Source organism: Vicia villosa, linkage group LG6 (genome assembly GCF_029867415.1).
Source record: "Vicia villosa cultivar HV-30 ecotype Madison, WI linkage group LG6, Vvil1.0, whole genome shotgun sequence".
Classification (NCBI taxonomy): domain Eukaryota; kingdom Viridiplantae; phylum Streptophyta; class Magnoliopsida; order Fabales; family Fabaceae; genus Vicia; species Vicia villosa.
In genome coordinates this window covers 137,222,683-137,248,432 of record NC_081185.1, presented here as the reverse complement: position 1 = coordinate 137,248,432, position 25,750 = coordinate 137,222,683, and the positions used below count along the sequence as shown (strand labels likewise).

At 33.4% G+C, this 25,750-nt stretch overlaps 1 protein-coding gene across 1 annotated transcript; it reads left to right on the top strand.

Annotated features, from left to right (window-relative positions):
- The first annotated feature begins 202 nt into the window (after nucleotides 1–202).
- LOC131610170 (protein HUA2-LIKE 2-like) lies at nucleotides 203–11,363 on the top strand. Its single transcript, XM_058882053.1, has 12 exons — nucleotides 203–401; nucleotides 499–667; nucleotides 1,479–1,555; nucleotides 3,205–5,202; nucleotides 5,830–6,277; nucleotides 8,573–8,681; nucleotides 8,823–8,935; nucleotides 9,021–9,208; nucleotides 9,296–9,785; nucleotides 9,889–10,483; nucleotides 10,653–10,799; nucleotides 10,919–11,363. Exons 2-12 carry the CDS (start codon nucleotides 545–547, stop codon nucleotides 10,963–10,965), a joined length of 4,335 nt encoding a protein of 1,444 aa, XP_058738036.1. The 5' UTR covers nucleotides 203–401; nucleotides 499–544; the 3' UTR covers nucleotides 10,966–11,363.
- The last annotated feature ends 14,387 nt before the right edge of the window (nucleotides 11,364–25,750 follow it).

Sequence of the window (25,750 nt, the reverse complement as noted above, 5' to 3'; positions counted from 1 at the left end):
GCTTTATCAAAAATAACAATTTTCTTTTTATTTTCAAATTTTACAGTTGGTCAAATAAAATCAAATACATTGAATTGAATACATAATAATATTACTTCTAGACAATTTTTTTTTTTGTTGATAAAACTTAATTTTAGGTTTTTTTTTCCAAACCACGTCAGCAGCCTGAGGTAAGTAGTGAAATAAAAGGGGCCGTTTTTTGTATAAGCAAAAGAGCGCAGTTCACGAGTATGGATTGAAAACAACACTACCTTCACTGCGCACCCTAAGCCGCTTCCACCTCCCCTAACTCTCTACTTCATGTCTTCTTTCTTCCCCAAACCACTTTCACTTCCTCTCCCACTCTTCAACCCTTTCAATTAGGGTTTTTCCTTTTCTCTCCAACTCTTCAACCACTCTCGGTTAGTCTTCAAATTCAATGCCTCACTCAATTCCGCGCCGTGCTTAAACCTCTTGATTATTCATCCAATTTTCTGTTCTAACTCTTTGATTTTGCAGATACTGTTGTTCTTCGTTTTACTGGAGCGGTTTTCGTTTTTCTCCCATGGCACCTACTCGAAAAAAGGGCGCCAAGAAATCACTCGCCGCAGCTGCTGCTTCCCGGGTATGGAAAAACGGCGATCTCGTAATGGCTAAAGTGAAAGGATTCCCTGCTTGGCCTGCTACGGTACGTGCTGCTTCGTAATCTTTGCTAAAACTTCGAGTTTCTTCCATAATTTTGCTGTTTAGGATAGCACTGGCTTGTTTTTGCTTTTCGATTTTTTTTCTTCCTTTCTGCCGTTTTTTTTATGGTGTATAGGGTTTGTTGTTGATCGAGTTGGTTTTTGGTTTTGTTTTGATCTGTTTAATCGAAGGTTATTGTGCCTGCCTGACTTTGATTCTCTCATTCTCTGGTTTCTGTTATGTTAAACTTGTACTAAGAGTAGTATCGTAATCTAGTGTTGCATGGATTTGGTTTAATTTGATGTTAATCTTATGGAGATATTTACTGTAAAGGCTGAGTGTCATGCTTGACTTGAGTAGGGCCGAAAGGCTTCCTGAATTTCGATTTGAAATGATGGAGACCAGAGGGTTCAACAAGCATGGGGCAGTTGCTTGCAAATTTTTTTCTAGGGTTATATATGAGTATATCTGATCTATTTGCCGTGTAGCATTTTATTTCACTGAAATTTTTTGATTTGAAATGATGGAGACCAGAGGGATCTATAAGCATGGGACAGTTGCGTGCAAATTTTTTTCTAGGGTTATAAAGGAGTATATCTGATATGTTTGCTGTGGGTGCATTTTAATTTCACTGAGTTTTGATTAGAAAGGATGGAGACCAGAGGGTTTTACAAGCATGGGGAAGTTGGTTGCAAATTATTTTCTATGGTTATATAGGAGTTTATCTGATATGTTTGCTGTGGAGGCATTTTATTTCATTTCTTTGTTTTTACAGAGATTTAATTTGTCTGATTAAATTATTTTGCTGATGGCAGGTAAGTGAGCCGAACAAATGGGGTTACTCAGCTGATCGGAAGAAAGTATTTGTTCTCTTCTTTGGAACCGATCAAATGTATGTATTCAAGTCCCTATCTCTTTTGATTGAACTTGCCACTGCTATGCCTTCACATTAATATGTTTGTATATAACGTTTAGAATCCAATGTATGCTGTTTGATGTTAAAACTAAGGCCACACAAAATTACACAAGTTGTATGATATTGTTAATCTATGTTTTTGGCCTAGGGTTTAGGGTTAAGGGTTGATTGTGGTGTGCACGTGTGGAATTCTAATTGACATGTCAGAGATTTGTTTGTTTTGTGTGTGGAAATTCATTAAAGGTTGGGGTGTTGATAAATAATTTTCCATCTCAATAGTTATTCTTTCTAGGACTCCTTAATCGAGTAGGTGTGTGTACTAAACATATTGTTGAAGAGGGAAATGCGAGGCATTATGATTTTTGTTGAGAAAATCAAGTATGTGAATTAACTGACTATATAGTTTGTGATATATCCATACTGCATTTATTTTATCACAAACTTAACTATTTATTTTCCATTTCTATAGTTTTAACTCTTCCACTACTCCCCATAGATTGAGTACCTCATTTTAGAGGAATCAAATAAATAATATTCACATATTAAGGTGGCTTTATTTTTGCATAGATATTTGAAAATTTGAGAGTATGTTGTCTATTTAATTACTTTTTTTTTTTACCAAAACAAAGTGATGGTTTCAATAATTGTAGTCTTCGTGTGATGCTAATGTTTATTTATTCATGCGATTTTTTATTTAGCTTGCCCATTATGGCACAGATGTATTATAACAAAAAAACACAAGTATGGTTGATGTAGGAAGCATGGTTGCTAACATACACATGTGATGACCTTAACCATGCTTTAACTACTTACCAAATCCATCCTTTAAGAGTAGAATGGATGTGACAACTAAGATCACCACACATTTTTTTGTAGGGAGAGTATTGGCACTCTAATGATAATGTAGTCCACTGCACTCCTTAGCATATCCTATCCTCGCCCTAGACCTCTTTTCCTGAAACGGCAAGAATTAAAAGTAACCATGCAGTCAATGCACATTATACATAATAGGGCAAGAATAAATGTGGACAGTATATTTTTCCAATCAGAGAAGATTGTTGAGATATTTTGAATATTCTGTTATAACAGGATAGGCATAGAGAGGATTTGAATTTGATCGATATATATCCCATTATTTACAATATAATATTTGAAATATCTCAACAAAGATATTGTGATAAGATTGGTTGTGATTGAGTAAGGTATAATGTGACTTGATGTTGATTGAATCCTATGTTAGTGGGGAGGAAGGGGAGGAAATGGTTTACACCAAATTTAAAGGGGAAGGTCGGATGGTAAAGGAGATTTTGAATTTCCGGTTTGATAGTTTGATGTAGCTTAGTGTTGATTGAATCCTATGTTTCTGAGGAGGAAGGGGAAGAAGTGATTTACTTCAAAGTGAAGGGGTAAGGAAGGATTGTGAAAGAGATTTTGAAATTTGAATTTCCATTTATTGGATGAATGTTCATGGTTGAATTATTTTATTTTATTTTTAAACTAATTGCGTTTATATTTAAGAACTTTTATAACTGTTTTACAATGTTGCATTTAGTTGTTTACCCATGTACACGCCTAAATTTATTCTGCTTGCAAGTTTTCTTAGTTTGAAATGGCATCTCCTGCAGTGCTTTCTGCAATCCTGCTGATATTGAGGCATTTACTGAAGAGAAGAAACAGTCTCTTGGCAAACGTCAAGGAAGGGGTGCTGATTTTGTTCGTGCATTAAATGAGATTATTGAATGTTACGATAAGTTAGAGAGAGGGACTCAAGTTGATGAAACTAGCTCTGGTGGTGAAGTTGCTAATGCAAATGTGGGAAATCCACTTGACCCATCTTCCAACTCAGGGTTCAAAGATCAGTTGAATACTCCTTGGGCGATTAATTCACAAATGAAATTATCAAATTCTCTGACTGGCAGACGTGAGCAAGTTTATGCAGCTGAGGATGGCTCATTTGGTGTACCGAGGAATGGAACTTATATTAAACAGGCTACAGGTGACGCTGTTGCAACTGGACGTGTAAAATCTTTTTTGCCAGTGAAGCAAGAAAATGAACCAGTTCAAAGGTCCAGAAGCTCATCAAAGATCCAAAACACTGCTCTACATCGTAGTGATGGTCGAAATAATGGTGGCAATAATGATGGCAACATATCAGCTGATACAATTCAGAACAAATTTATTAGAAGAAGGATTAGGCATATCAAGAAATCACCTGATCTTTTTGGGTGCAATGATACTGATTCCTCTGCATTTGCCTCAAATGTTAGCATGGTGGAAAATGGTTCTGAAATGGTTACAAACAATTCTGATGCCTGTAGCTTAAATGTGGGAAGTGCCAATTCTGATTTAAAACTTGAACAATCTGAGATTATTGAGGGCTCTAAATATGAAGTTGAGTTAAAGAAAGTCCTTGGTCGTGACATGAAGGCTGTAGTTGGCAAGAGGAAAAGAAAACCCAACAGGACAAGGAAAACCAATAATGCTTGTGTTCAGAATGCCAATCAAAGTTTGCAGAATACGTCTGAAAATCCGAAAGAGATATGCTCTTACCCGGATGGAGATGAACACTTACCCCCGTCGAAACGAGCCAGAGTTAGAATGATTAGCTCATCATCCACAGGGGAAGAACACAATAAAATTGCACAAGTACAGGAGAAAAGTATTGTTATTGTTGCTTCACCATTGCGGATAATCACATCGTCAAATAGTGAAAATGGCTGCCTTGCTGATGGAGACTCATTGGCATGGAGTAAGGATTTGGCTAGTGTTTCTCCTAAATTATTAACTTCCTGTTCCGAAAATGGGTCACAGACTTCTGAAGTTAAGAAAGACCAATTACTTGGCTTCTCTATGGATGATGAATCTGCTTTACCTCCATCTAAACGCATCCATCGTGCATTAAAAGCAATGTCTTCCTATGCCGCTGCCGCTGCCGAAGGAACTTGTATTGAATCACCACCCTCTAAAATGCCTTCAAGTGGTAAATGTTGTATGTCTGCTGCAATCAAGAGATGTTCTTGTATGATTATTGATAACCAAGGAGGTAATGATTTAGAACCGAAAGGCTTGGACTCTTGTGGCACTGATTGTTCCAATAACCGAGTGTGTAGTTTTTCAACCTGTTCAAATCCAATGAGTTTAATAGAGGACAAGTCATCTACTGAAGAGGAGGAACAGTTGACCAATTCACAAAAACATGAGTCTAGCAAGGATATCATCCCAGCCCCAGGTGCTGGGCTCCAAATCGGTGAAGATCTTAGTGATTCTATGGCCTGTGCACCTGCTAATATAGATTCACAAGTTGTAATACATGAAGAAATCTCTCCTAATGTTGATATGAAATGTTGTCAAGTTGGAAGCAATCAAGATTCATCAGGTCCGTCATTACCACCAAGTGAGAATGAAAGTATCAGACACTTGATCCCTTCAAATGCATCTGATACATTTGATCATGGTGGAATAAATCTTGATCCTGTGACGGGTCCCAATGAAAGTGGCAAATCGTGTCCCAACGAAAGTGGCAAATTGTTGCCTCAAAATAGTATCGCCATGCCTCAGAATATGGTGATGGTTTGTGAGGATATGAAGCAAGCATCTGGCGACAGCAGTAAAATCAATGAAAAGTAAGCTTACTTTTTTGCCTGTTACAAATACTAGTTTCCAACCATCTATTACCTAGAATCAAAATAGAAAGGATAATGAGAATAAACCATTTTTTAATCTATTTGCTTATTTTGCATGAAAATTTACTTTTGTTTTCTTATTATTAATTTTCATAAAGGAGGAGGAAACTTTTCTAGAGAAGCTAAAACTTTTAGTTCATGAGTGAAATTCTAAATAAGCGATTTTTAGTTTAATCCAAAGGCTTAGATTTTTGGGTTTCGAAAATTGTTCTTCGAATGTGCATAAATCTGACAGGGTGAACTTATGCTTACAGCTTTCCTAATTGAAATCATACTTCTGCAAAATTTTTTTCCAGCTTAGACTCTGATAGACAAAAATAAAACCTCCTGACTAAACTACGATTCATGATATGCTCATCTGTGTTGTCAAATAGAGGCTCTATAGCATAACGGAATTCAGAGTAATAAATATTCTCTGCGATTGATAACATTGGTTTGGTGGAATTTTATAGTATGAAATTATACTGGCCAATCTTTTAAAGATAATGAAAATGACAAGAGTATAATTGTTTAATGAAATTATAATTGTTCAATTCAAGAAAGTTCACATTTCTTCTTTTGGTTCAGGCACGAGGTTGTGAAAGAAGTAAAATTTAAAAAACAGGAGGGGGATATGATTTCTCTATCAATATCTGATTGTTCAAGGGAAAACAGTGTTTTGGGCATTCGAGCTAGCTCATCCTTGCCTGATGGGGGAGTTTGCCTTCCACAAGGTTCACCTCCAAATACCTCAGTTCGCAATGTTTCTACATCAGATAGTAGTAATATTCATCAAAATGGAAGCTGTAGTCCCGATGGACTCCAGAAGAGTATTTTATCTGGTTCTATTGATGGATGGAAAGTTGGGGCTGTGGCAAATCAACGATCGAGATCTATAGACAAATCAACTGAAGCAGGACACGCGGCTTTGTTATATTTTGAAGCAGTGCTTGTGACCTTGAAAAGGACAAAGGAAAGTATTGGTCGAGCAACACGCATTGCTATTGATTGTGCAAAGTTTGGCATTGCAACAAAGGTAATATGATGGTCCTTTTTTAATCCTTATTTTCTTCCCCCTCCATCTCTATAAAATGTTAATTACTATATTATATGGTGAATGCTTTTCAATTTAAAGTTTACCTTTCAAGTTTGCTGGGTTTTCTTGATTTTAACAAATTTACATTGATCCATGACCTCTTCGCGTGTGGACACCTTTTCTACTTGATTGTTTATTGGACTTTGAGTGTGCAATCTAAATTTACTCGGAGCATTTTATGTTATTGAATCCTACATTAGATGTGATATGATATGATATGATCTAAGAAAGTGTTTATTACTGGGAGGCATCCTTAACCTACATTAGATGTGATATGAATATATGATCTAAAGAAGTGTTTATTACTGAGAGGCATTCTTAACCTCCATTAGATGTGATATGATCTAAAGAAGTGTTTATTACTGAGAGGCATCCTTAACCTACATTGGATGTGATATGATCTAAAGAAGTGTTTATTACTGAGAGGCATCCCTAACTGTACAAGCCGGATTTGCAAGGTTGAGTTAGGTCAAATACAAATTTTAAGATGATATTAGAACTTATTAACATCCGTTGGACTACCCACTATTAGGTCACTTAGAGATGTCTAGTCCTATCCGCGAGGAGAGCGTGTTGATAGTCCCATATTAGATGTGATATGTCATGAACAAATGTTCATAAATGGGAGATATCTCTCATCTTGCAAATCAGATTTGTAGGATTGAGTTAAGGCTCAACCCAAATTTTGTGTCACCAGTAAAGAGAAATTCCAACTAGATAAAGAGAAATATATATATTTTCTTTGGGTAATCATAATTTTCCAAGTTTTCTGTTTATGGTTGAACACTAGTTGGAAGTAAGAGTGCGGCTTCATCTATTACGATGAGATGGGACAGCTTTGATGTCCCATTTACATCAGTTCTCCAAGATGAGCATTATTTTATTTTCCCTTTTATATTCTTTAAGTATAGGATGTAAATAGAAATATGACACGAAATGATTCAAGTTGTCTGTTTGAGTTGTACGGGTGCTGGGTTTAAATACAATTAAAGAGGTTACAGTGGGGAGTTTGAATGTGAACTGTTAATATAGTTATGAGGAGGGAGTTTTCCTTTGGTTGTGAGGAGGGAGTTTACGGAGGAGTTTTCTTTAGAAGGGGAGCAAAAGGTTTTGACATGAAGGCCCACAAACTTGGTGGCAAGTACACTAGTCCATTTGTTTGGCCGAGTCTGTGTAGTTGAGGAAAGAGGGTTGAGCTCTTTTAAAATCATACAACTCAATGAATAGGTCGATGACTATGCTTTTGAAATCTCTAATGTCAAACTCACATAATCAAAGTTATATCTTATATGGTCTGGGATACAATGGGATGTTTTAGTTACACTGTGAAATCTGGTTTTATCAATTTTTTGCCTTGCTTGAGAATTAAAACAAATTTCCCATACTGTTATTAAATGAAGAAAGCGCCTGTGGAAATTTCCCATATTGTTATTAAATGAAGAAAGCCCCTATGTTTTTTAGTAGCTTTCTCTAAATTATATTTTCTTTTACTATAACTAAAAGGAAAGGAAAATATTGTCACTAACCATTAATCACTTATACTTGTATGGAGCTCATGTGCAAAGTACTATTGTTATTTCTCATATAAGAGTTTAATTCAGTTTATTAGTGGAAAATAGGGATTCAAATCAGCACCGCAAAACATTGAACTTAGAAGCATCCAGAAACTTTCTGTCCAAGTAATAAGCCCACTCAGATATCACTTGCTAAGGATTTTAAATCACTGGTGCCTCTTCAGGTGTAGAGAATTGCACTAAGATCAATAATGTAGCTTTAGGAATTCTTGTAGTAGTGCAAATAAAGGAGTAATATTCACAGCGTATTAATACTTCTTCTAGAAGGCAAAATTCAGGAAGTCTTCTACCTAGGCTATCAGTTTTTAAGAGGGAGCAAGTAAGTTTATGGGCGGTTATTTGCGAATATAATATGCGTGAGGGTTTTGTTCATTTTCTTCTAAGTTGTTTGGCCTGAGAAGGTTCATCTTCTAATTGGGAGAGCATCTCTCCAGCACTTTGTACCCCATCATCTTACACACAATTCAATAATACACTTTGTACTAAGAAGTTTGCTCAAATGTGTTTTGATTTAAATCTTCATGATTTTGATGAGTTAAACCATCTAATTTACATTATGGTCTGATCTCCTAAACTTTTTGTTCCTTTTTTAAAAGCTTATCATATATTTTCTTGACAATATATGCATTTTTGGGGGGTTTGGCTGTGGGGATGTATCTAGGTGGTGGAAAGTCTTGTCCACAGTCTGGAAAATGAGCCAAGCCTTCGGCGGAGAGTGGATCTGTTTTTCCTTGTTGACTCTATTGCTCAATATTCTCGAGGTTTGAAAGGTAATTGTTTATCTTTTAGTCATTCTTGAATATTTCTAACAAAACAAAACGAAAGAACATATGGGTATCTGTTGGTGTTGAAAAAAACTACAGAATATATGAATTTAGTATATGTTGACGTTTGAATATCTGATTTCCCAGACGATGTTGGTGGAGTATATCCAGCTGCTATGCAAGCAGTCTTGCCACGGCTATTGTATGCTGTTGCCCCTCTTGGAAATACTGCACCTGAAAATCGTAGGCAGTGTCTTAAGGTAAGTTAAACACATATGCTCTTTAGTCTTACACCTCTTTTTTGCGTCATTATTCTTGTTAATCTTTGCTCTAAAATTTTTGTAGGTGTTAAGACTCTGGTTGGAGAGAAGAATCCTACCAGAATCCATTATTCGCTATCACATCCGGGAACTAAACTCATATAGCAGGTCAGCTTATGCAGGGGTTTATTCACGCCGTTCATTGAGAACAGAAAGGTCTTTAGATGATCCTATTAGAGATATGGAGGGTATGCATGTTGATGAATATGGAAGGTTCGAACTTGTTAGCATTAAAGTTTGTCTTAATTATTCTCTTATACTCTGCCAGCGTATATACTTAAATCGCCTTTGGTTCTGCAGCAACTCGAGTTTTCAGGTATCTGGATTTCGCATGCCCTGTATGCTTGAAGAAGGAGGGAGTGATTCTGATGGAGGGAACTTGGAGGCAACCGCGACTACGCATGATTCTGAAACATATGAAGTACAAGAAGTGTCTGATGCATTTGAAAAACATAGGCGTGTGCTGGAAGATGTTGCCGGCGAGCTTGAAATGGAAGATGTGACACCCTCTTTTGGTGTGGAATTGAATTCGATTTGTAATATCGATGGAAGAACGGCATCACAGCTTGATCAGAAACCTCCTCTGTCCTTTGCTCCTTGTTTAACCCAAGATGTGCCATCATCTTCCCCAGCTCCACCATCATTTGCTCCACCACCACCACCACCACCACCACCATCTTCTCCACCTCCACCTCCACCTCCACCGCCCCCACCAACACTGCATCTCATGTCAGCTACATCTGATCAATACGGCACTTCAGTTGATTCAAAACCTTTTACAGATTCACAGGTATGTTTCACAACTTTTCTTGTATCTTTCAAGTGAGTCAGTGGTAGCAACAAACAACTCATAATTATTTTTTTTTAACTTGGGGTCGGGCCCATATTTACAGGGAGTGCATGGCAAAACATTTAATTCTGTGGCTCATCCCTTAGATGCCCCAAGAAATAGTCGACCTATGGATGCAACACAGTCTCAAATTCCCGAGTGTAGAGACGTGCAAATGCAGATACCAGAGTCTCCTTGCTCTTTCAACACTCACCCTGTACGACCACCAGAAAATTCCAGGAGTGCTGACGGTTTTACTATGCACAATGAAGGTTACATACTACGACCACCACACCGTGTGCCATCGGATCAGTTTTCTTTCATTCATGCGGAAAATCGTCCAAGGCCTCAGAGGGAGGTTCCACCACCCCCTTCATACTCCAATAGACAACACTTTATGCAGAACACAAGGAGGGAGAACTTCTATAACACTCACGAGAGAGATGGAATGAGATACAATACTCGTGCACTGCATGAAGAGAGATACAATACCCGTGCACTACATGAAGAGAGATGGAATACTAGGACAGCACGTGAAGAGAGGTGGAATACTCGGGCACCGCGTGAAGAGAGGTGGAATACTCGGGTACCCCATGAAGAGAGATGGGGTTTTCGGACACCATATGAAGAGAGATGGAATACTCGGTCGCCATATTCTGGTAATTTTTTAATAAAAGTATTCTGGAAAAATTATGATAATTGATGATCCATATAATATTTGGGGGGAAGGGGTGGTGGCAATGCCATGGTTTTGTTTTGGTTGTTGGTGAATGTATAATGATTATCTTTCTTTGAATTTCTTGCATGTTCCTTGTTATCACAACAAAGATGTGCCTTCCCCTTATGATTACCATCCAAGTGCATCGACTAGATCAGCAGGTCATGGTTGGAGATTAACTCACCTGCCAATGAGTTACAGAGGCTCCCTGCCCTTTAGGTCACCCTTCCATGATGCAATTCCAGTAGTTCACCGAGGTATGTACCATCTGTGTAACAAATGTTCATAAACATGGGATTTATTTTTATTTGCTTCTTTCCTCTCATTTATGTGATATTAGTTGAAAATATTAAAGTTTAAGATAATAATGTTTCAGGCCCAAGCTTTTGGCGGCCTAGGAGAACTGACGTTAACCGACAATGAAGGCTGCCATACTTCTGTCTGTCCGCAACTCTCTTTCGTTATTCTTCAACAATTAGTATTGTTGCTTTCACTCGGTGAATGTTAGATATGACTCACTTTTTACGTGGGCCTTATCTTCTTCACGCGAGGTAGTTTATGTTCCATGTACAGGAAAGAAAGAATATTTGGACAGATAGCTGAATCTGAACAGATGTGGTCATGATATGCTAGATCTGTATATAATTATTGCAGCATCTTCTGCAGGATACAAAGCCAGGGAGAATCATTGTAAAGTGGTCGGAAAGCTGTAACATCATGTATCAAAATTTTTGTCGCCAACTATATGATTTATTTCATGGAAGCCCTTATAGGTGTTAGACCAGAATTCATAAAAAATATCGGGGCTGATTTTTTAGAAATTGTTCGTTTTTTCGTTTTTGGAAAATCTCTCCCCGGGGTTGAGAATTCTTCTCAATTGTTTGCTTTTATTTCTTTAGTTATCCTGGACAAATTTTTATCGACTGGACAAATTTTTATCGACATTATTTTGGTGAATAAAAACATTCTAGTGCAATGAATAATATATTTTTGGAATATTTTGCAGTTCTTCAGTATATATATTCATATGATAATATTAATATAGCGCTGCCTAAAAATTTGGTAGTCGAAAATAGGGTGTTTCAGGATCTGCAATAACAAATTAGTTTTACACCATCTTTCATGTTGGTTATTGTGTGTTCTTAGTTAGACCATTTTTCATGTTGGTTATTATGTGTGTTCTTAGTTAGACCATCTAGTTAATTGGATGCTCTAATCCACTTTGCCACCATTGGACAGAATTGGATACCGTGAGTAAGAATGGTTATATAAGAATTAGTTCTTAAATCTCAGGGGTCAATTTTAGGTTAACTTTTAATATAGTGAATATTTGTTAGTTGCCAAATATTCTGCTTGGTTCTCATAGAGTCCATTACCCGTTATCCATCTAGCAACCTAACAACCTTAAAAGTAACTTCTTTTGTATAATGGATACTTCTCCATGCTAACTAGGTTGGCACCTCACTTAGCTCTAAGAAAGTAGTTACAGGATAGGTTTTGTTTTTCGAACCCCCACTTCATTGAAGTCTCATCACCATAGATTTTGTTTTTTGAACCCCCATCTCATTGAAGTCTCATCACCAGTTTGGAGTCGTCAACAATGCTTATTGAAGAGTGCTTTGTTGAAGTTAATAAAATCTCTAATTAAAATCTTTCCTTCCTATCTTTTAGGGTTTTTGTTTTTCAAACCCCCTAGCCAACTGAAGTTTCATAACCAATTAGGGGTTATCATCAATGTTTTTGAAAGAGTTTTTGTTTTTCAAACCCCATACGCCACTAAAGTCTCATAACTAATTAGAGGTTGTCAACAATGCTTTTTGAAGAGGGCTTTGTTAAAGTCACTAAAACCTTTAGTTAAAATCTATCTTCCTTGCCTTTTAAAGGTTTTAAGGTCTTTGTTTTGTAAACCCCCATCTCACCAAAAGTTAGGAGTCTTTGTTGAAGTCACTAAAGGCTCTAATTAAAATTCATCTTCCTTTTTTTTTTAAGGTCTTTGATTTTCAAACTCTCATCACTGAAGTCACATTAATAGTTAGGAGTCGTTAACAATGCTTTTTGAAAAATGTTTTGTGGAAATCACTAAAACCATCTCCCTTTTATAGCTTTGTTTTTCAAACCTCCACTCCACCGAAGTTTCATCATAAGTTAGGAGTTGTCAACAATGTTTTTTGAAGGGTGCTTTGTTGAAGTCATTAAAATCTCTAATTAAAATTCATCTTCCTTTTTTTTTTTACAACTTTTGCTTTTTAAATTCCTACCCCATCGAAGTCTTATTATAAGTTAGGAGTCGTCAACAATGTTTTTTGAAAAGTTGTTGAAGTCACCGAAGTCTTTAATTAAAATCTATTTTTTCTTTCTTTTTTGGGCATTTGTTTTTAAAATTCTCCATCCCATTGAAATTTTTTCATCCTTAGTTAGGAGTCGTCAAAAATACTTTTTGAAGAGTGTTTTATTGAAGTTACTAAAACTTTTAATTAAAATCCATCTTCCATTTCTTTTTAGGGCATGTTTGTTTCAGTTTTTTTAAGTATATTTTATAGAATTGCCATATTTTTGTTTAAAAAGAATTTTTCAGAAAAAAATTTAAATGAATAATTTTTTTTAAATATTAATTTAGATATTTCTTCTTTTTACTAATTTTTTTTAGAAATCAAATTTTAAAACATCACTTAAATTTAAAACTATTTTGAATGATTTTACATACAAAATATTAATTAGATATATATTTTTAAAATATTATGTGATTTTGATTATATTTTAAATTTTAATAATATATTTGTATCACTGGATGTTAATATTAGCATAAATTAAGTAATTTTTTTTAATATTTTTAAAAATACAAAAGAAAAAATATATATTTTTAAATATATAACTAATGAATCCTTAATATTAACAATTTTGCACAATTCATCCAAAGCACTTTTCGATTTTCATATTAGAATTTGGTTATTAGAGTCTAAATCTCCACACAATATCTTATGGTAATGTGTAACAACTCTTGTTGTTATTTGGAATAATTTGCACAACATCTTTTATCATCACTTTCTTAGATTCTCTTCATAAGTATTTTACATTCCATCCTATCAACTTTTTCTAGACTTGTTAACGACAAGTTCTCAAATATTACAAAGATATATGATCCAGAAATTTAGATATCTTGAGTAGGTTTTCATAATCTTTGTGTTAATCTCGTTACAAATTATACATTTTTCTATTTATATAACTCAAGTTAGTTAGCTCAAGTCAATTATAGTTGTGTAATTCATAACTAACTTTTTTCAAAGTTAATTATCTTTCATTAATAAAATTCAATTTTCTATTTCAGCTTCTTCTGCGATCTCATCAGTGACGCCTCTAATAACCATATTATAATCTATTCAAACACAATTAGATTTGGTTTCTATGTTTATTTAAGTGATGGATATTCAAACACAATTAGATTTGGTTTCTATGTTTATTTAAGTGATGGATCTCGTATCTATCACACAAAAGCTTGATGTATTTAATTATACTGGATGGAACGAATTATCACGTCGAGCACTTGGAGGTAAAAACAAACTTTTAATCATTGATGGATCAATACCAATCACAAGCTATGATGATCTCAATTGTTCATTATGTGAAATGTGCAATAATTTGGTAGACTCTTGGTTTATTATAATTTTTCATGAAAATTTTGTTGATGTTTGAGAAAATTTAAAGGAGAGATTATCCAAAGATGATAGAGCTTGGTTGTCAACTTTTAGATCCCAACTCAACTCACTCAAACAAGGATATGAAAATGAATTTTTTTTTTGGATAATTTAACTGCACATAGGTCTATTCCTTCTTGCAGTTTCCTAGTCCTTATAGGTGAGGCCACATGTTCAACAAGAAATCATACTTAAAGATCAAGTTATCCAATTTTTAACTCGTTTGAATGATCATTTATTTATAGTTAAGACACAAGTTCTGTTAATGGAGTCTTTACCATTCATTAACAACATATATTTCTTAGTTGCTCAAGAGGAAATTAATACCGTCCATGCCAACATTTTTGATGAGTCAATCTTATTTATCTAATGCTTATAAAGCAAAAAAAGGTCTTTTAGTCGAGGTAGAGGTTCAAATTTTGAAGGTCATGGTAAGGCCTTTTTTAGATTGTGCAAACACTAAATATGGACACACCATTGAATTTTATTACCAAAAGCACGACCATCCACATGTGAACAAGTCTACTTCATATTCTAATGCATCAAACAAAGCTCTTCATGACATAATTTAAATGGAGTTTCTGACACACAATTCTACAGAACATACTCTTATTTTATCTCTGAAAAAATATGATAAGCTAGTGTGCTTATTGTGGAACTATGTGCTTACAGATAAAGTCATCTATCTTAGTAGAAGATGAGCATTGATAGTTTTGAGGCTGACAACACCTAATATCAAGTGGCGTTTAGTGGAGTAATTGAAGATCTCTGATCAAACAACCTCTGGTGATGACGTATATCAAAGAACTCATATCAAACGTCATCATATATAAGAAGTCAAGTCCCCATATGAAGAGCTGAATTCATGGTGAATATAGCAAGAGATCTTGAAGCTTCAAGGTTTTGAAAGAGAAGAAGTTTGAAAGCTTGCATGGTCCTATGTTTGAGTGACGACTAGTGTATAATAAAGGTATAAGAGTATCTCATAAGATGCTAAGGCAGTTCTCTCTCTCCCCCTCTGTCTCTCTCATACACACTTGAAAATAATTTTAAACTTTTTTTTTGTTGCAAAAACACCTTAAACTATCTTGAAAACATATAAGATTTGTGGTTGATTGATGAAGAAGTATTTATAATCAACTAGGGAAGTCTTTACACGACCTAATCAATTAGGGACTTGTTATAATCGATTAGAGCAAGGAAAATGACTTCCTAATATATTAGAAACACCCATAATCGATTATGACACTAGTTGTTAGAGGTTTTCCATTTGGGGAATTAGGGTTGCCACATTTCGGAGCTCATAATCGATTAGCCCTATGGCATAATCGATTATGGCATTTAATTTAACCCTTGTATCATTTTCTTTTTGAGCCAAATCATTTCCTATCTATAAAAGACTTATTCTCTTTTAAAATCACACCAAAATTCATATTTATATTATTATTTTCTTAATTTCTCTATTCTCTTCCTTTATATTAGTTGATTAAAAGTTTTTTTAGTGTCTTATGAGTGAAAAATACTTCTGAGAGGTCTTTGGTTATACAGATTTTCATGCAGAATTATTTTCTCATCAAGAGTGTGATACTCTTGTGTTGATATCTTTGGTCATTAAGATTGTGCGTGTAAAATCTCTATTTAGTTATTGAGATTAGCTGATAAAAGCTCTATTTGGTTGGTGAGCTAATTCATCAAATTATCCGTTTGGTTTAGGGGATCATCGTGTATAAAACCTCTCATATTTGTATTAAGGTTTGTGGACATTTCCATAAAAGCTCAAGATATTTTCTAGTGGGACTCTCAAAAATAAATTCTTGGAAAGAGGACATAGGCCAAGTTGTTGGGCCGAATTTGTATAAATCCTGGTGCAACCTCTCTATCCCTACCTCTTTTATTTATTATTGATTTATTTTTCTTTCGTCCTATTTCCTTCTCTCGTATTTTCTGCTCCTTTCATTTTAGTACTAACATAATCCATTTTATAAGTAAAAATATTTTAAGTTAATCAAAATTTCGACACTTTATAATTCATATTCTCCTGTGTTTGGAGTCACTTGTTCAACAAGTGACATCAGAGCCTAACTCCTGTTCAAGACTAAACGTCCCAGGAAGATGGAAATGAGTGCAAACAACTAATTTAACAAATCCCCATTCTTTAATGGAGAAGGGTAAGCTTTGTGAAAAGAGAAGATGTAAATCTTCAAAGAGGAGATGAATTTTGAAATGTGGATGGCTATGAAACATGGTCCATTTATTCCCACTCATAAAAAGGGCAATGATGAACATATTGACTCATGAATATGAACCGTTTCGAATTAAGCTTGAAAAATATTTATGACATGCAAAAATGCTTTATCCACATAGTTAATCACATGAGAACATTTGGAAAAGTGTTTCAAAATGAAGACTTGGTTTCAAAATTCATTAGATTCCAAAATCACAATTGGCAACCTAAAATCATCGTGATGTCTAAATCTAGAGATTTGTCATCCATAGACTTGGCTACTCTCTTCAGTAAATTGCATGAACATGAGATGAAACAGAAAAGACTTTAGAAGATAAAGAAGGTGGCAAGAAGATGAAGACCTTGGCGCTCAAGATTGATGAAAAATACTCTGACTCAAGTGATAAGGAGAAATGACACCAAGTGTTAAAAATTTAGAAGGTTCATGAAACGAGAAAAATGGTAAGAGGGGCAAAATAATGAAGGAAAATCATCCTTTGCTCCAATATGCTTCCTATGTGGAAAAAATGAGCATATAAGACCAAACAGTCCTAAGAATTAGAAGAAGAATCAAAATCAGAAAAAGTCAAAGAAAACTCAAAAGAAAGAAAAGAAAGCTTACATTGCCTGGTGTGGGTCTACGGGCTTGCAGGCATTGCCAAGGTGATGAATTTTGTTGATAGCAAAGTTGCAATCAACTGATTAGCCGTTTGGTTTTGTGTATGAAAACACCTAATATCAAATGATAACTAGTGAAGTCCTTATCTATTGAAGATAACTCAAGCGGACGAAGATGCTCAAGATGTTTGATCTAAAATATCATCTTGAGTCAAGCCATCCTTTAAGTATGCTCTTGATGATCAAATTATTTGTTTGAAGTCAACACTATGGTCAAACAACATTGAAGTGAAAACTTATGTTTCAAGGTTTACTGGTGGTTTATATCCTCAACTCTTTGATGATGGTATTCAACATGAAGATATCTCAAGCCTCATTAAGAAGATTGAAGGTTCTTGTGTGATGCTAAATTCAAAGATAATGATGCCAAGACTTGAAGCTTTAAATCTGTGAAAGAGAGGAAATGTGAAAGCTTGCCTGGTTATATCCGTCTGAGTGACCAATGTCTTGTAAAGACACAAAGGTGTTTCTGGAAATACTAAGGAAAAATAAAACAAACTAAAAACCTTTGAGAAACCTCTCATATTTTATTTAAACCAGTTGAAAAATGTTTTTAAGACCTAACCAACTGATTAAGGGAATGTTTGATTGATCAAAAAACTTTTTTCCATTAAATAGTCGACTAGACCTAATCACCTAATTGATTGTTTTATCTTGGTTGAATCTAAAGTCAATAGGGAGAATCTCTTATTAATTGGTAATGACTAAATATCGAAACCTTCAATATGTGGCTCGAATAGTCAATCATAGGGGGTCAATAATTTATTAGGCTAATCAATTATAGAATTTATTTCGCCCAAAGATTGTATCCAAATTTAAACCCCAATTTGACTAATAAATACAAATCTTCTCTATCATTTTAGTTCATTAAGAAAATGAGCTTTGATCTCACTTTCTCATACATCTCATTTTCTACAAATCTCTCGGTTTCTGACATATATTTTCCCTTAGTGCTTTAAGAGTGCTTTTATGTCTAAGGAGGATCATTATTATAGGTGAGGGCTTAATTATAATTTACCAAGAGTGTATCATCTCTTGAGTAAAATAGTATTCCATAGGAAGTAGTTTGGTTGCGAGCTAAACTAGTAAAAACTCTTGTTTGTTTTTGGGGGATTGTCCTATGATGTCTTCATTTGGTTCGTGAGTTTCGCTAAAAAGAAAAATATCTGTTGGTTTATGAAGATGAGCCGTTAAAAGCCCAAAAATGGTTCTTGAGCTCATACCAGTTAAAAGCTCTATCAATTCATGAGTAGCATGTGTAAAATCTTACATTGGTTCTCGAGCTCAACCTGGTGTAAAAGCTTAGTTGGTTTGAGATTAACATGTATATATTCTCATCTCAGTTTGGAGGTCAGCTCATGTAATACACTGATTTGGTCCATAGGATAGCCAACTTAAAAATTCATCTTGGTTCAATATCATCAAGTGAAAAAACTCTATTTGATTTGGAGGAGCGCCACTATAAACTCTGTTCGTTGTTTGGTTGGAAGTTACCCTTTAAATTTCATTACCTTGTATAATGAGGTTCATGGGAACATCCTTTTAACAACTCCCAAGAATAATGGATACCCTTAAGAATATTTTTTGGTGATAAGAGTAGGTCAATTTAGGTCAAACTTGTATAAATCTCCAGTGTGTTTCTTTATTCCTTGTATCTTTACTTTATTGTCTTTCCCTTGGTTTTCCATCTATCTTTTTATTCTGCTGCATATTTACTTGTTTGATTTATAAAATATTTTCAAACTCTTATATTCCAAAGGGTTTTGTTTTTCAACCAAAGATTTTCAAACCTCTATAATTCACCTCCTCTTCTGTATGGATTCAGTTGTCAACCAAATGGTATCAGATCCTAACTCCTATTTCAAGACTAATCATCTTAGGAGGAAGATGACTCCAACACTTCTTCTAACAAGAAAACTTTCTTAAACACAACTCCACCGTTTAATGGTGATATGTTTGACTTAAGGAAAGCTAGAATGAAAATTCTCACTCAATGTATTACTATTGAACTGTGAGAAAAAATAATCAATGGCCCATTTATTCATGTTCACCGTATTAATAGTGAAGTAGTAGATATACCTCATTTCCCTTGGACCAAAGAAATAAGAGAAAGAATTTGATTTTAAAGCTAAAAACTTTTAGGTTATGTCCTTAAGTGAAAATCAATTTCGTTATATCCTTAACTGTAAATCCCTCAAGGAAATACATGACACACTTGAAATGATCTATGGAGTCTCTCGAAGTATTGAATAAGAGAAAATGAACACACAAGACAAAACACCTGATGCATACAAATGTTTCTTTCACAAATGGTGTTAAACCATTGGGAGTTTTGGAAGACATGTTATAACTTTTTTTAACTAATGAATATCTAAGAGTTAATTACTGGAACTAGAAACTTGATCCAATCTTTAAAGTGAGATATGAAAATATTTGTAAAATTTCTGAAAAATTAAAAGGGAAGAAATCATCGAGAAACTCAACGAGTTAATTCAATTTTTGAAATATGAAGGAATGGGTTCAAGAATCTAAGAAGAATCCTCAAAAACTTCATCAAACTGATCTTTTGAAGAAGAAGAAAAGTCAATACAGTTTTATCGTCTGATAATAGAAAAACTTCATCAAGAATAAATCTTAACCTCCGGAAGAATCTTCGAAGATCTTAAACATGTTTTCTTGAAGGAGTTAGACGAAGAAGATAATAATGAGGTAACCATTTTATCGTATAAAAAATTATTTAAATTAAATACTAAGTTAATTAAGGAACATGAAAAGATAGAAAATAGTAATTTAGATTTTAAGGATTATATTGAATTTCAAGAAAATAACAATGAAATATTAAGATATGAAATGAATAATACTAGAAACTAAGCTAATAAATGTGAGATAACTTGAGTATAGTTGAAAAAGGAAGTGAAAGAGTTGCATGAAACATTAATTAAAATTACCAACAGAAAATAAATCCTAGATATGATTCTATTAAATCAAAGACGTTCCTTGAATAAAACTAGAATATATTTTAAATTAATTAGATCACATAGTAAAGACTTTAATAGGAAGAAATTAAATCGCCCTATTTATAAATGCTCATTGTATGATAAGTTTGATCATCTAGATCTGTTTTGTTATGATAAACTAAGAAGGTCTAAAGGTAATAACCCTTGACCTCTTAAAGTCACGAATGCACCAAGACTCAAAAAGATTTGGGTACCAAATGTGAAAACCTGATTTATTTTCTAGGAATGCCTCACAACATTAATAAAGCCTTAATGCATATTAAATGAAATTCTGCAAATAAATTGTATATCTTATAGTATACCAAAAGAAGTCTTACATGTTGACGTTTAATGATCCTGATGCTTGTCAATGATATAATTCAATGGACGTGATCAAATCATTCTTGTTGAGGATGTTTCTCAACATTTGTAATAATCTATGATGGTCATTTAACCTCTTACTCCCTCTGTCCCAAAATAAATGTCACATTTATGAAAATTATTTGTCCCAAAATAAGTGTCGCTTTTAATTTTCAAGACAATCTTAACTTTTATCTTTCAATTATATCCTCTAATTAATACTCTTCATCTACTATTTCTCTCATATTACATATATAATTAAAAAAAAACACCAATAACAATTAAGGATATTTTGGTAAAATTATCATTCTCTCTTTCATTGATTTATTTTCTTAATTTGTGTGAAAGTGACAATTATGACAGTTATTTTGGGACGGAGGTAGGAGTGTTCGCGGTTCAGTTTGAATTAATTTTGAGTAGGGGTGGAAAAACGGGTCCGACCCGTTGGGCATGCCCGTTTTGACCGCACTTTTGTACGGTGCGGGCCAAGGTTTTAGGCCCTTACCCTCTAATGTGACCGGTCCGCCCAACCCCTTTTTTATGCGGGCTTTTGCGGGCACGTGCATTAACATAAATTTTGCATTTTTAGGCTTAAAAAGTGCAATGTCTGCGGAGCGGGTCTAAACGGGGCGGACATGTCCGTTTGTCACCCCTAGTTTTGAGGTAAAACTATTTTGAATGATTTTACATACAAAATAATAATTATGTATACATTTTTAAAATATTAAGTGATTTTGATTATATTTAAATTTTAATAATATATTTGTATCAGTGGATGTTAATATTAGCATAAATTAAGTTCTTTTTTTAATATTTTTAAAAATACAAAAGAAAAAATATATATTTTTAAATATATAACTAACGGATCCTTAATATTAGACAATTTTGCACAATTCATCTAAAGCACTTTTCGATTTTCATATCAGAATTTGATTATTAGAGTCTAAATCTCCACACAATATCGTTATGGTAATGTGTAACAACTCTAATACCCCTAAATTTTAGCTAGAAGATGAAAAGAGCCTTATAGAGGAGCTTTTGATAACAATTCTAATGGCAGAGCAAGTCATGAAAATAGCATAGGAAGCTAATGATCTTGTTGTTGGTTTTTACAAAGATTTGACCCGATCCAAGAAAACTTGTTTTGGATGAATTTTGTACCCTATATAATAATCGTACATATTGTGTTTATATAATTTTGAATGAGTTCTTATTACAAAAATTTAAACCCAAAAACAAAAAAACCTAAAACTTGGAAGTTTATGTGTGTTCTTAGATATTGTTGCTTTCACTCCGTGAATGTTAAGTATGACTCACTTTTTAGGTGGGCCTTATCTTCTTCACGCGAGGTAGTTTATGTTCCATGTACAGGAAAGAAAGAATCTTTGGACAGATAGCTGAATCTGAACAGATGTGGTCATGATATGCTAGATTTGTATATAATTTAGGGGTGGCAAAATGGATGGATTGGATGGATATGGATTGGATTGCTAATGGATGGATCAAACAAATCCATTAATCCATTAACAATCCACTAATATGTCCTTTAAAAAATCCAATCCAATCCATCCATTAACAATATAATCCATCCGATCCATCCATTAACAAATTTTCAATGGATGGATATCCATTCATCCATAAAATTAATATAATTCATTTTATTACTAAATATTTATTTTATTTTTAATATTTAATCAAAAAGTATCTTTCATAATATCTTCTCTAAACTAAATTTTTTAACCATAATATTTTTTAAATGACATGATTATCTCCCTCTAAATATATATATAAAAGTTGATAAGCACACAAACATAAGAAAATTGGATTTTATAGTCTTTTACGGTAAACATGTAATAATGATCTGTACTAAATTTTATACTATTTAAGATATCATTGATATCTGAATTACTATAGTCGTACAAAAGGAATACAAAGGAGCAAAATTGACGATAAGCACCGTTGAATTGAATTCATAAAGATAAACTACTATTTCAATTTTATATTACAAGATAAGCTTTATTGAATTGGATTCATAAAGATAAATTATGATTTTATTTTATATTTTTAATGCAGACAAAATTAAGACAAAATTAATTGCAGAAACAAAATAAAGAAGATTAAATTAGAGTAATATTGTAATAGGAATTTTTTTAAAGAATACAATCCAATGGATTTTAAGAATAGGTTGGATGGATTGGATTCATCCATGACTTTAAATGGATGGATTGAATCCAATCCATTAACTAACATTTTATCAAATGGATGCATTGGATGGATTATTTAGTGGATGGATTGGATGGATAATTGCTTAATGGATTTAATTGCCACCCCTAATATAATTATTGCAGCATCTTCTGCAGGATACAAAGCCAGGGAGAATCATTGTAAAGTGGTCGGAAAGCTGTAACATCATGTATCAAAATTTTGGTCGTCAACTATATGATTTATTTCATGGAAGCCCTTATACGTGTTAGACCAGAATTCATAAAAAATATCGGGGCTGATTTTTTAAAAATTGTTCGTTTTTTCGTTTTTGGAAAATATCTCCTCGGGGTTGAGAATTCTTCTTCTCAATTGTTTGCTTTTATTTCTTTGGTTATCCTGGACAGATTTTTATCGACTGGACAAATTTTTATCGACATTATTTTGGTGAATAAAAACATTCTAGTGCAATGAATGATATATTTTTGGAATATTTTGCAATTCTTCAGTATATATATATTCATATGATAATATTAATATAGCGCTGCATAAAAATTTGGTAGTCGAAAATAGGGTGTTTCAGAATCTGGAATGACAAATTAGTTTTACACCATCTTTCATGTTGGTTATTGTGTGTTCTTAGTTAGACCATCTTTCATGTTGGTTATTATGTGTGTTCTTAGTTAGACCATCTAGTTAATTGGTTGCTCTAATCCACTTTGCCATCATTGGACAAAAGTGGATACCGTGAGTAAGAATGGTTATATAAGATTTAGTTCCTAAATCTCAGGGGTCAATTTTAGGTTAACTTTTTAATATAGTGAATATTTGTTGGTTGCCAAATATTCTGCTTGGTTCTCATAGAGTCCATTACCCGCTATCCATCTAGCAACCTTAAAAGTAACTTCTTTTGCATAATGGATACTTCTCCATGCTAACTAGGTTGGCACCTCACTTAGCTCTAAGAAAGTAGTTACATGATATGTTTTGTTTTTCGAACCACTTCATTGAAGTCTCATCACTATAGGTTTTGTTTTTCGAACCACTTCATTGAAGTGTCATCACCATAGGTTTTGTTTTTTGAACCCCCACCTCATTGAAGTCTCATCACCAGTTTGGATTCGTCAACAATGCTTATTGAAGAGTGCTTTGTTCAAGTTATTAAAACCTCTAGTTAAAATCTTTCCTTCATATCTTTTTAGGGTTTTTGTTTTTCAAATCCCCCAGCCAACTGAAGTTTCATAACCAATTAGGGGTTATCATCAATGTTTTTGGAAGAGTTTTTGTTTTTCAAATCCTCCACCCCACTAAAGTCTCATCACTAATTAGAGGTTGTCAACAATGCTTTTTGAAGAGGTCTTTGTTAAAGTCACTAAAACCTTTAGTTAAAATCTATCTTCCTTGCCTTTTAAGGTTTTAAGGTCTTTGTTTTTTAAACCCCCATCTCACCAAAGTCTCATCAAAAGTTAGGAGTCTTTATTGAAGTCACTAAAGTCTCTAATTAAAATTCATCTTCCCTTGTTTTTTTTAAGGTCTTTGATTTTCAAACTCTCATATAACTGAAGTCACATTAATAGTTAGGAGTCGTTAACAATGCTTTTTGAAAATTGTTTTGTTGAAATCACTAAAACCTTTAATTAATATCCATCTCCCTTTTATAGCTTTGTTTTTCAAACCTCCACCCCACCCAAGTTTCATCATAAGTTAGGAGTTGTCAACGATGTTTTTTGAAGGGTGCTTTGTTGAAGTCACTAAAATCTCTAATTAAAATTCATCTTCCTTTTTTTTTTTTACAACTTTTGCTTTTTAAATTCCCACCCCGTTGAAGTCTTATTATAAGTTAGGAGTCGTCAACAATGTTTTCTGAAAAGTTGTTGAAGTCACCGAAGTATTTAATTAAAATCTATTTTCTCTTTCATTTTTGGGCATTTGTTTTTAAAATTTCCCACCCCATTGAAATTTTTTCATCCTTAGTTAGGAGTCGTCAAAAATACTTTTTGAAGAGTGTTTTATTGAAGTTACTAAAACTTTTAATTAAAATCCATCCTCAATTTTTTTTAGGGCATGTTTGTTTCAGTTTTTTAAATATATTTTATAGAATTGACATATTTTTGTTTAAAAAGAATTTTTCAGAAAAAAATTTAAATGAATAATTTTTTTAAATATTAATTTAGATATTTCTTCTTTTTACTAATTTTTTTTAGAAATCAAATTTTAAAACATCACTTAAATTTAAAACTATTTTGAATGATTTTACATACAAAATATTAATTAGATATATATTTTTAAAATATTATGTGATTTTGATTATATTTTAAATTTTAATAATATATTTGTATCACTGGATGTTAGTATTAGCATAAATTAAATAAACTGTTTTTAGTAATTTTAAAAATACAAAAGAAAAAAATATATTTTTAAATATATAACTAATGGATCCTTAATGTTAGACAATTTTGCACAATTCATCTAAAGCACTTTTCGATTTTCATATCAGAATTTGATTATTAGAGTCTAAATCTCCACACAATATCTTTATGGTAATGTGTAACAACTCTAATATCCCTAACTTTTAGCTAGAAGATGAAAAGAGCCTTAAAGAGGAGCTTTTGATACCAATTCTAATGGCAGAGCAAGTCATGAAAATAGCATAGGAAGCTAATGATGTTGTTGTTGGGTTTTTACAAAGATTTGACCCTATCCAAGAAAACTTGTTTTGGATGAATTTTGTACCCTATATAATAATCGTATATATTGTGTTTATATAATTTTGAATGAGTTCTTATTACAAAAATTTAAATCCAGAAACAAAAAACCTAAAAATTGGTAAAAATTTGGAAATTTTGATGAAGATGAAACAACAACCCATTTGAAAATTTTGGATTAATATTTGGTATTAAACGCAAATCAAACCCTCATTCCTAAATCAGTTTGAGAAAATCCAAGTTTACAGAACTAAGCGGAAGATTTGCGGAAAATTTGGGTTTACATAACCAAGTGGAAGAACCAAGCAGAAGAATCAAGAGGAAAATTTGGATATACATCAATTGAATCCA

What these genes read in the sequence shown, in the direction of transcription:
- LOC131610170 (XM_058882053.1), top strand. Translation starts at nt 545, where the DNA reads ATGGCACCTACTCGAAAAAAGGGCGCCAAGAAATCACTCGCCGCAGCT. An exon ending in AGTTTGGCATTGCAACAAAG is followed by an intron (nt 6,278 to 8,572) that starts GTAATATGATGG and finishes GGATGTATCTAG; the next exon opens with GTGGTGGAAAGTCTTGTCCA. An exon ending in AATTCCAGTAGTTCACCGAG is followed by an intron (nt 10,800 to 10,918) that starts GTATGTACCATC and finishes ATAATGTTTCAG; the next exon opens with GCCCAAGCTTTTGGCGGCCT.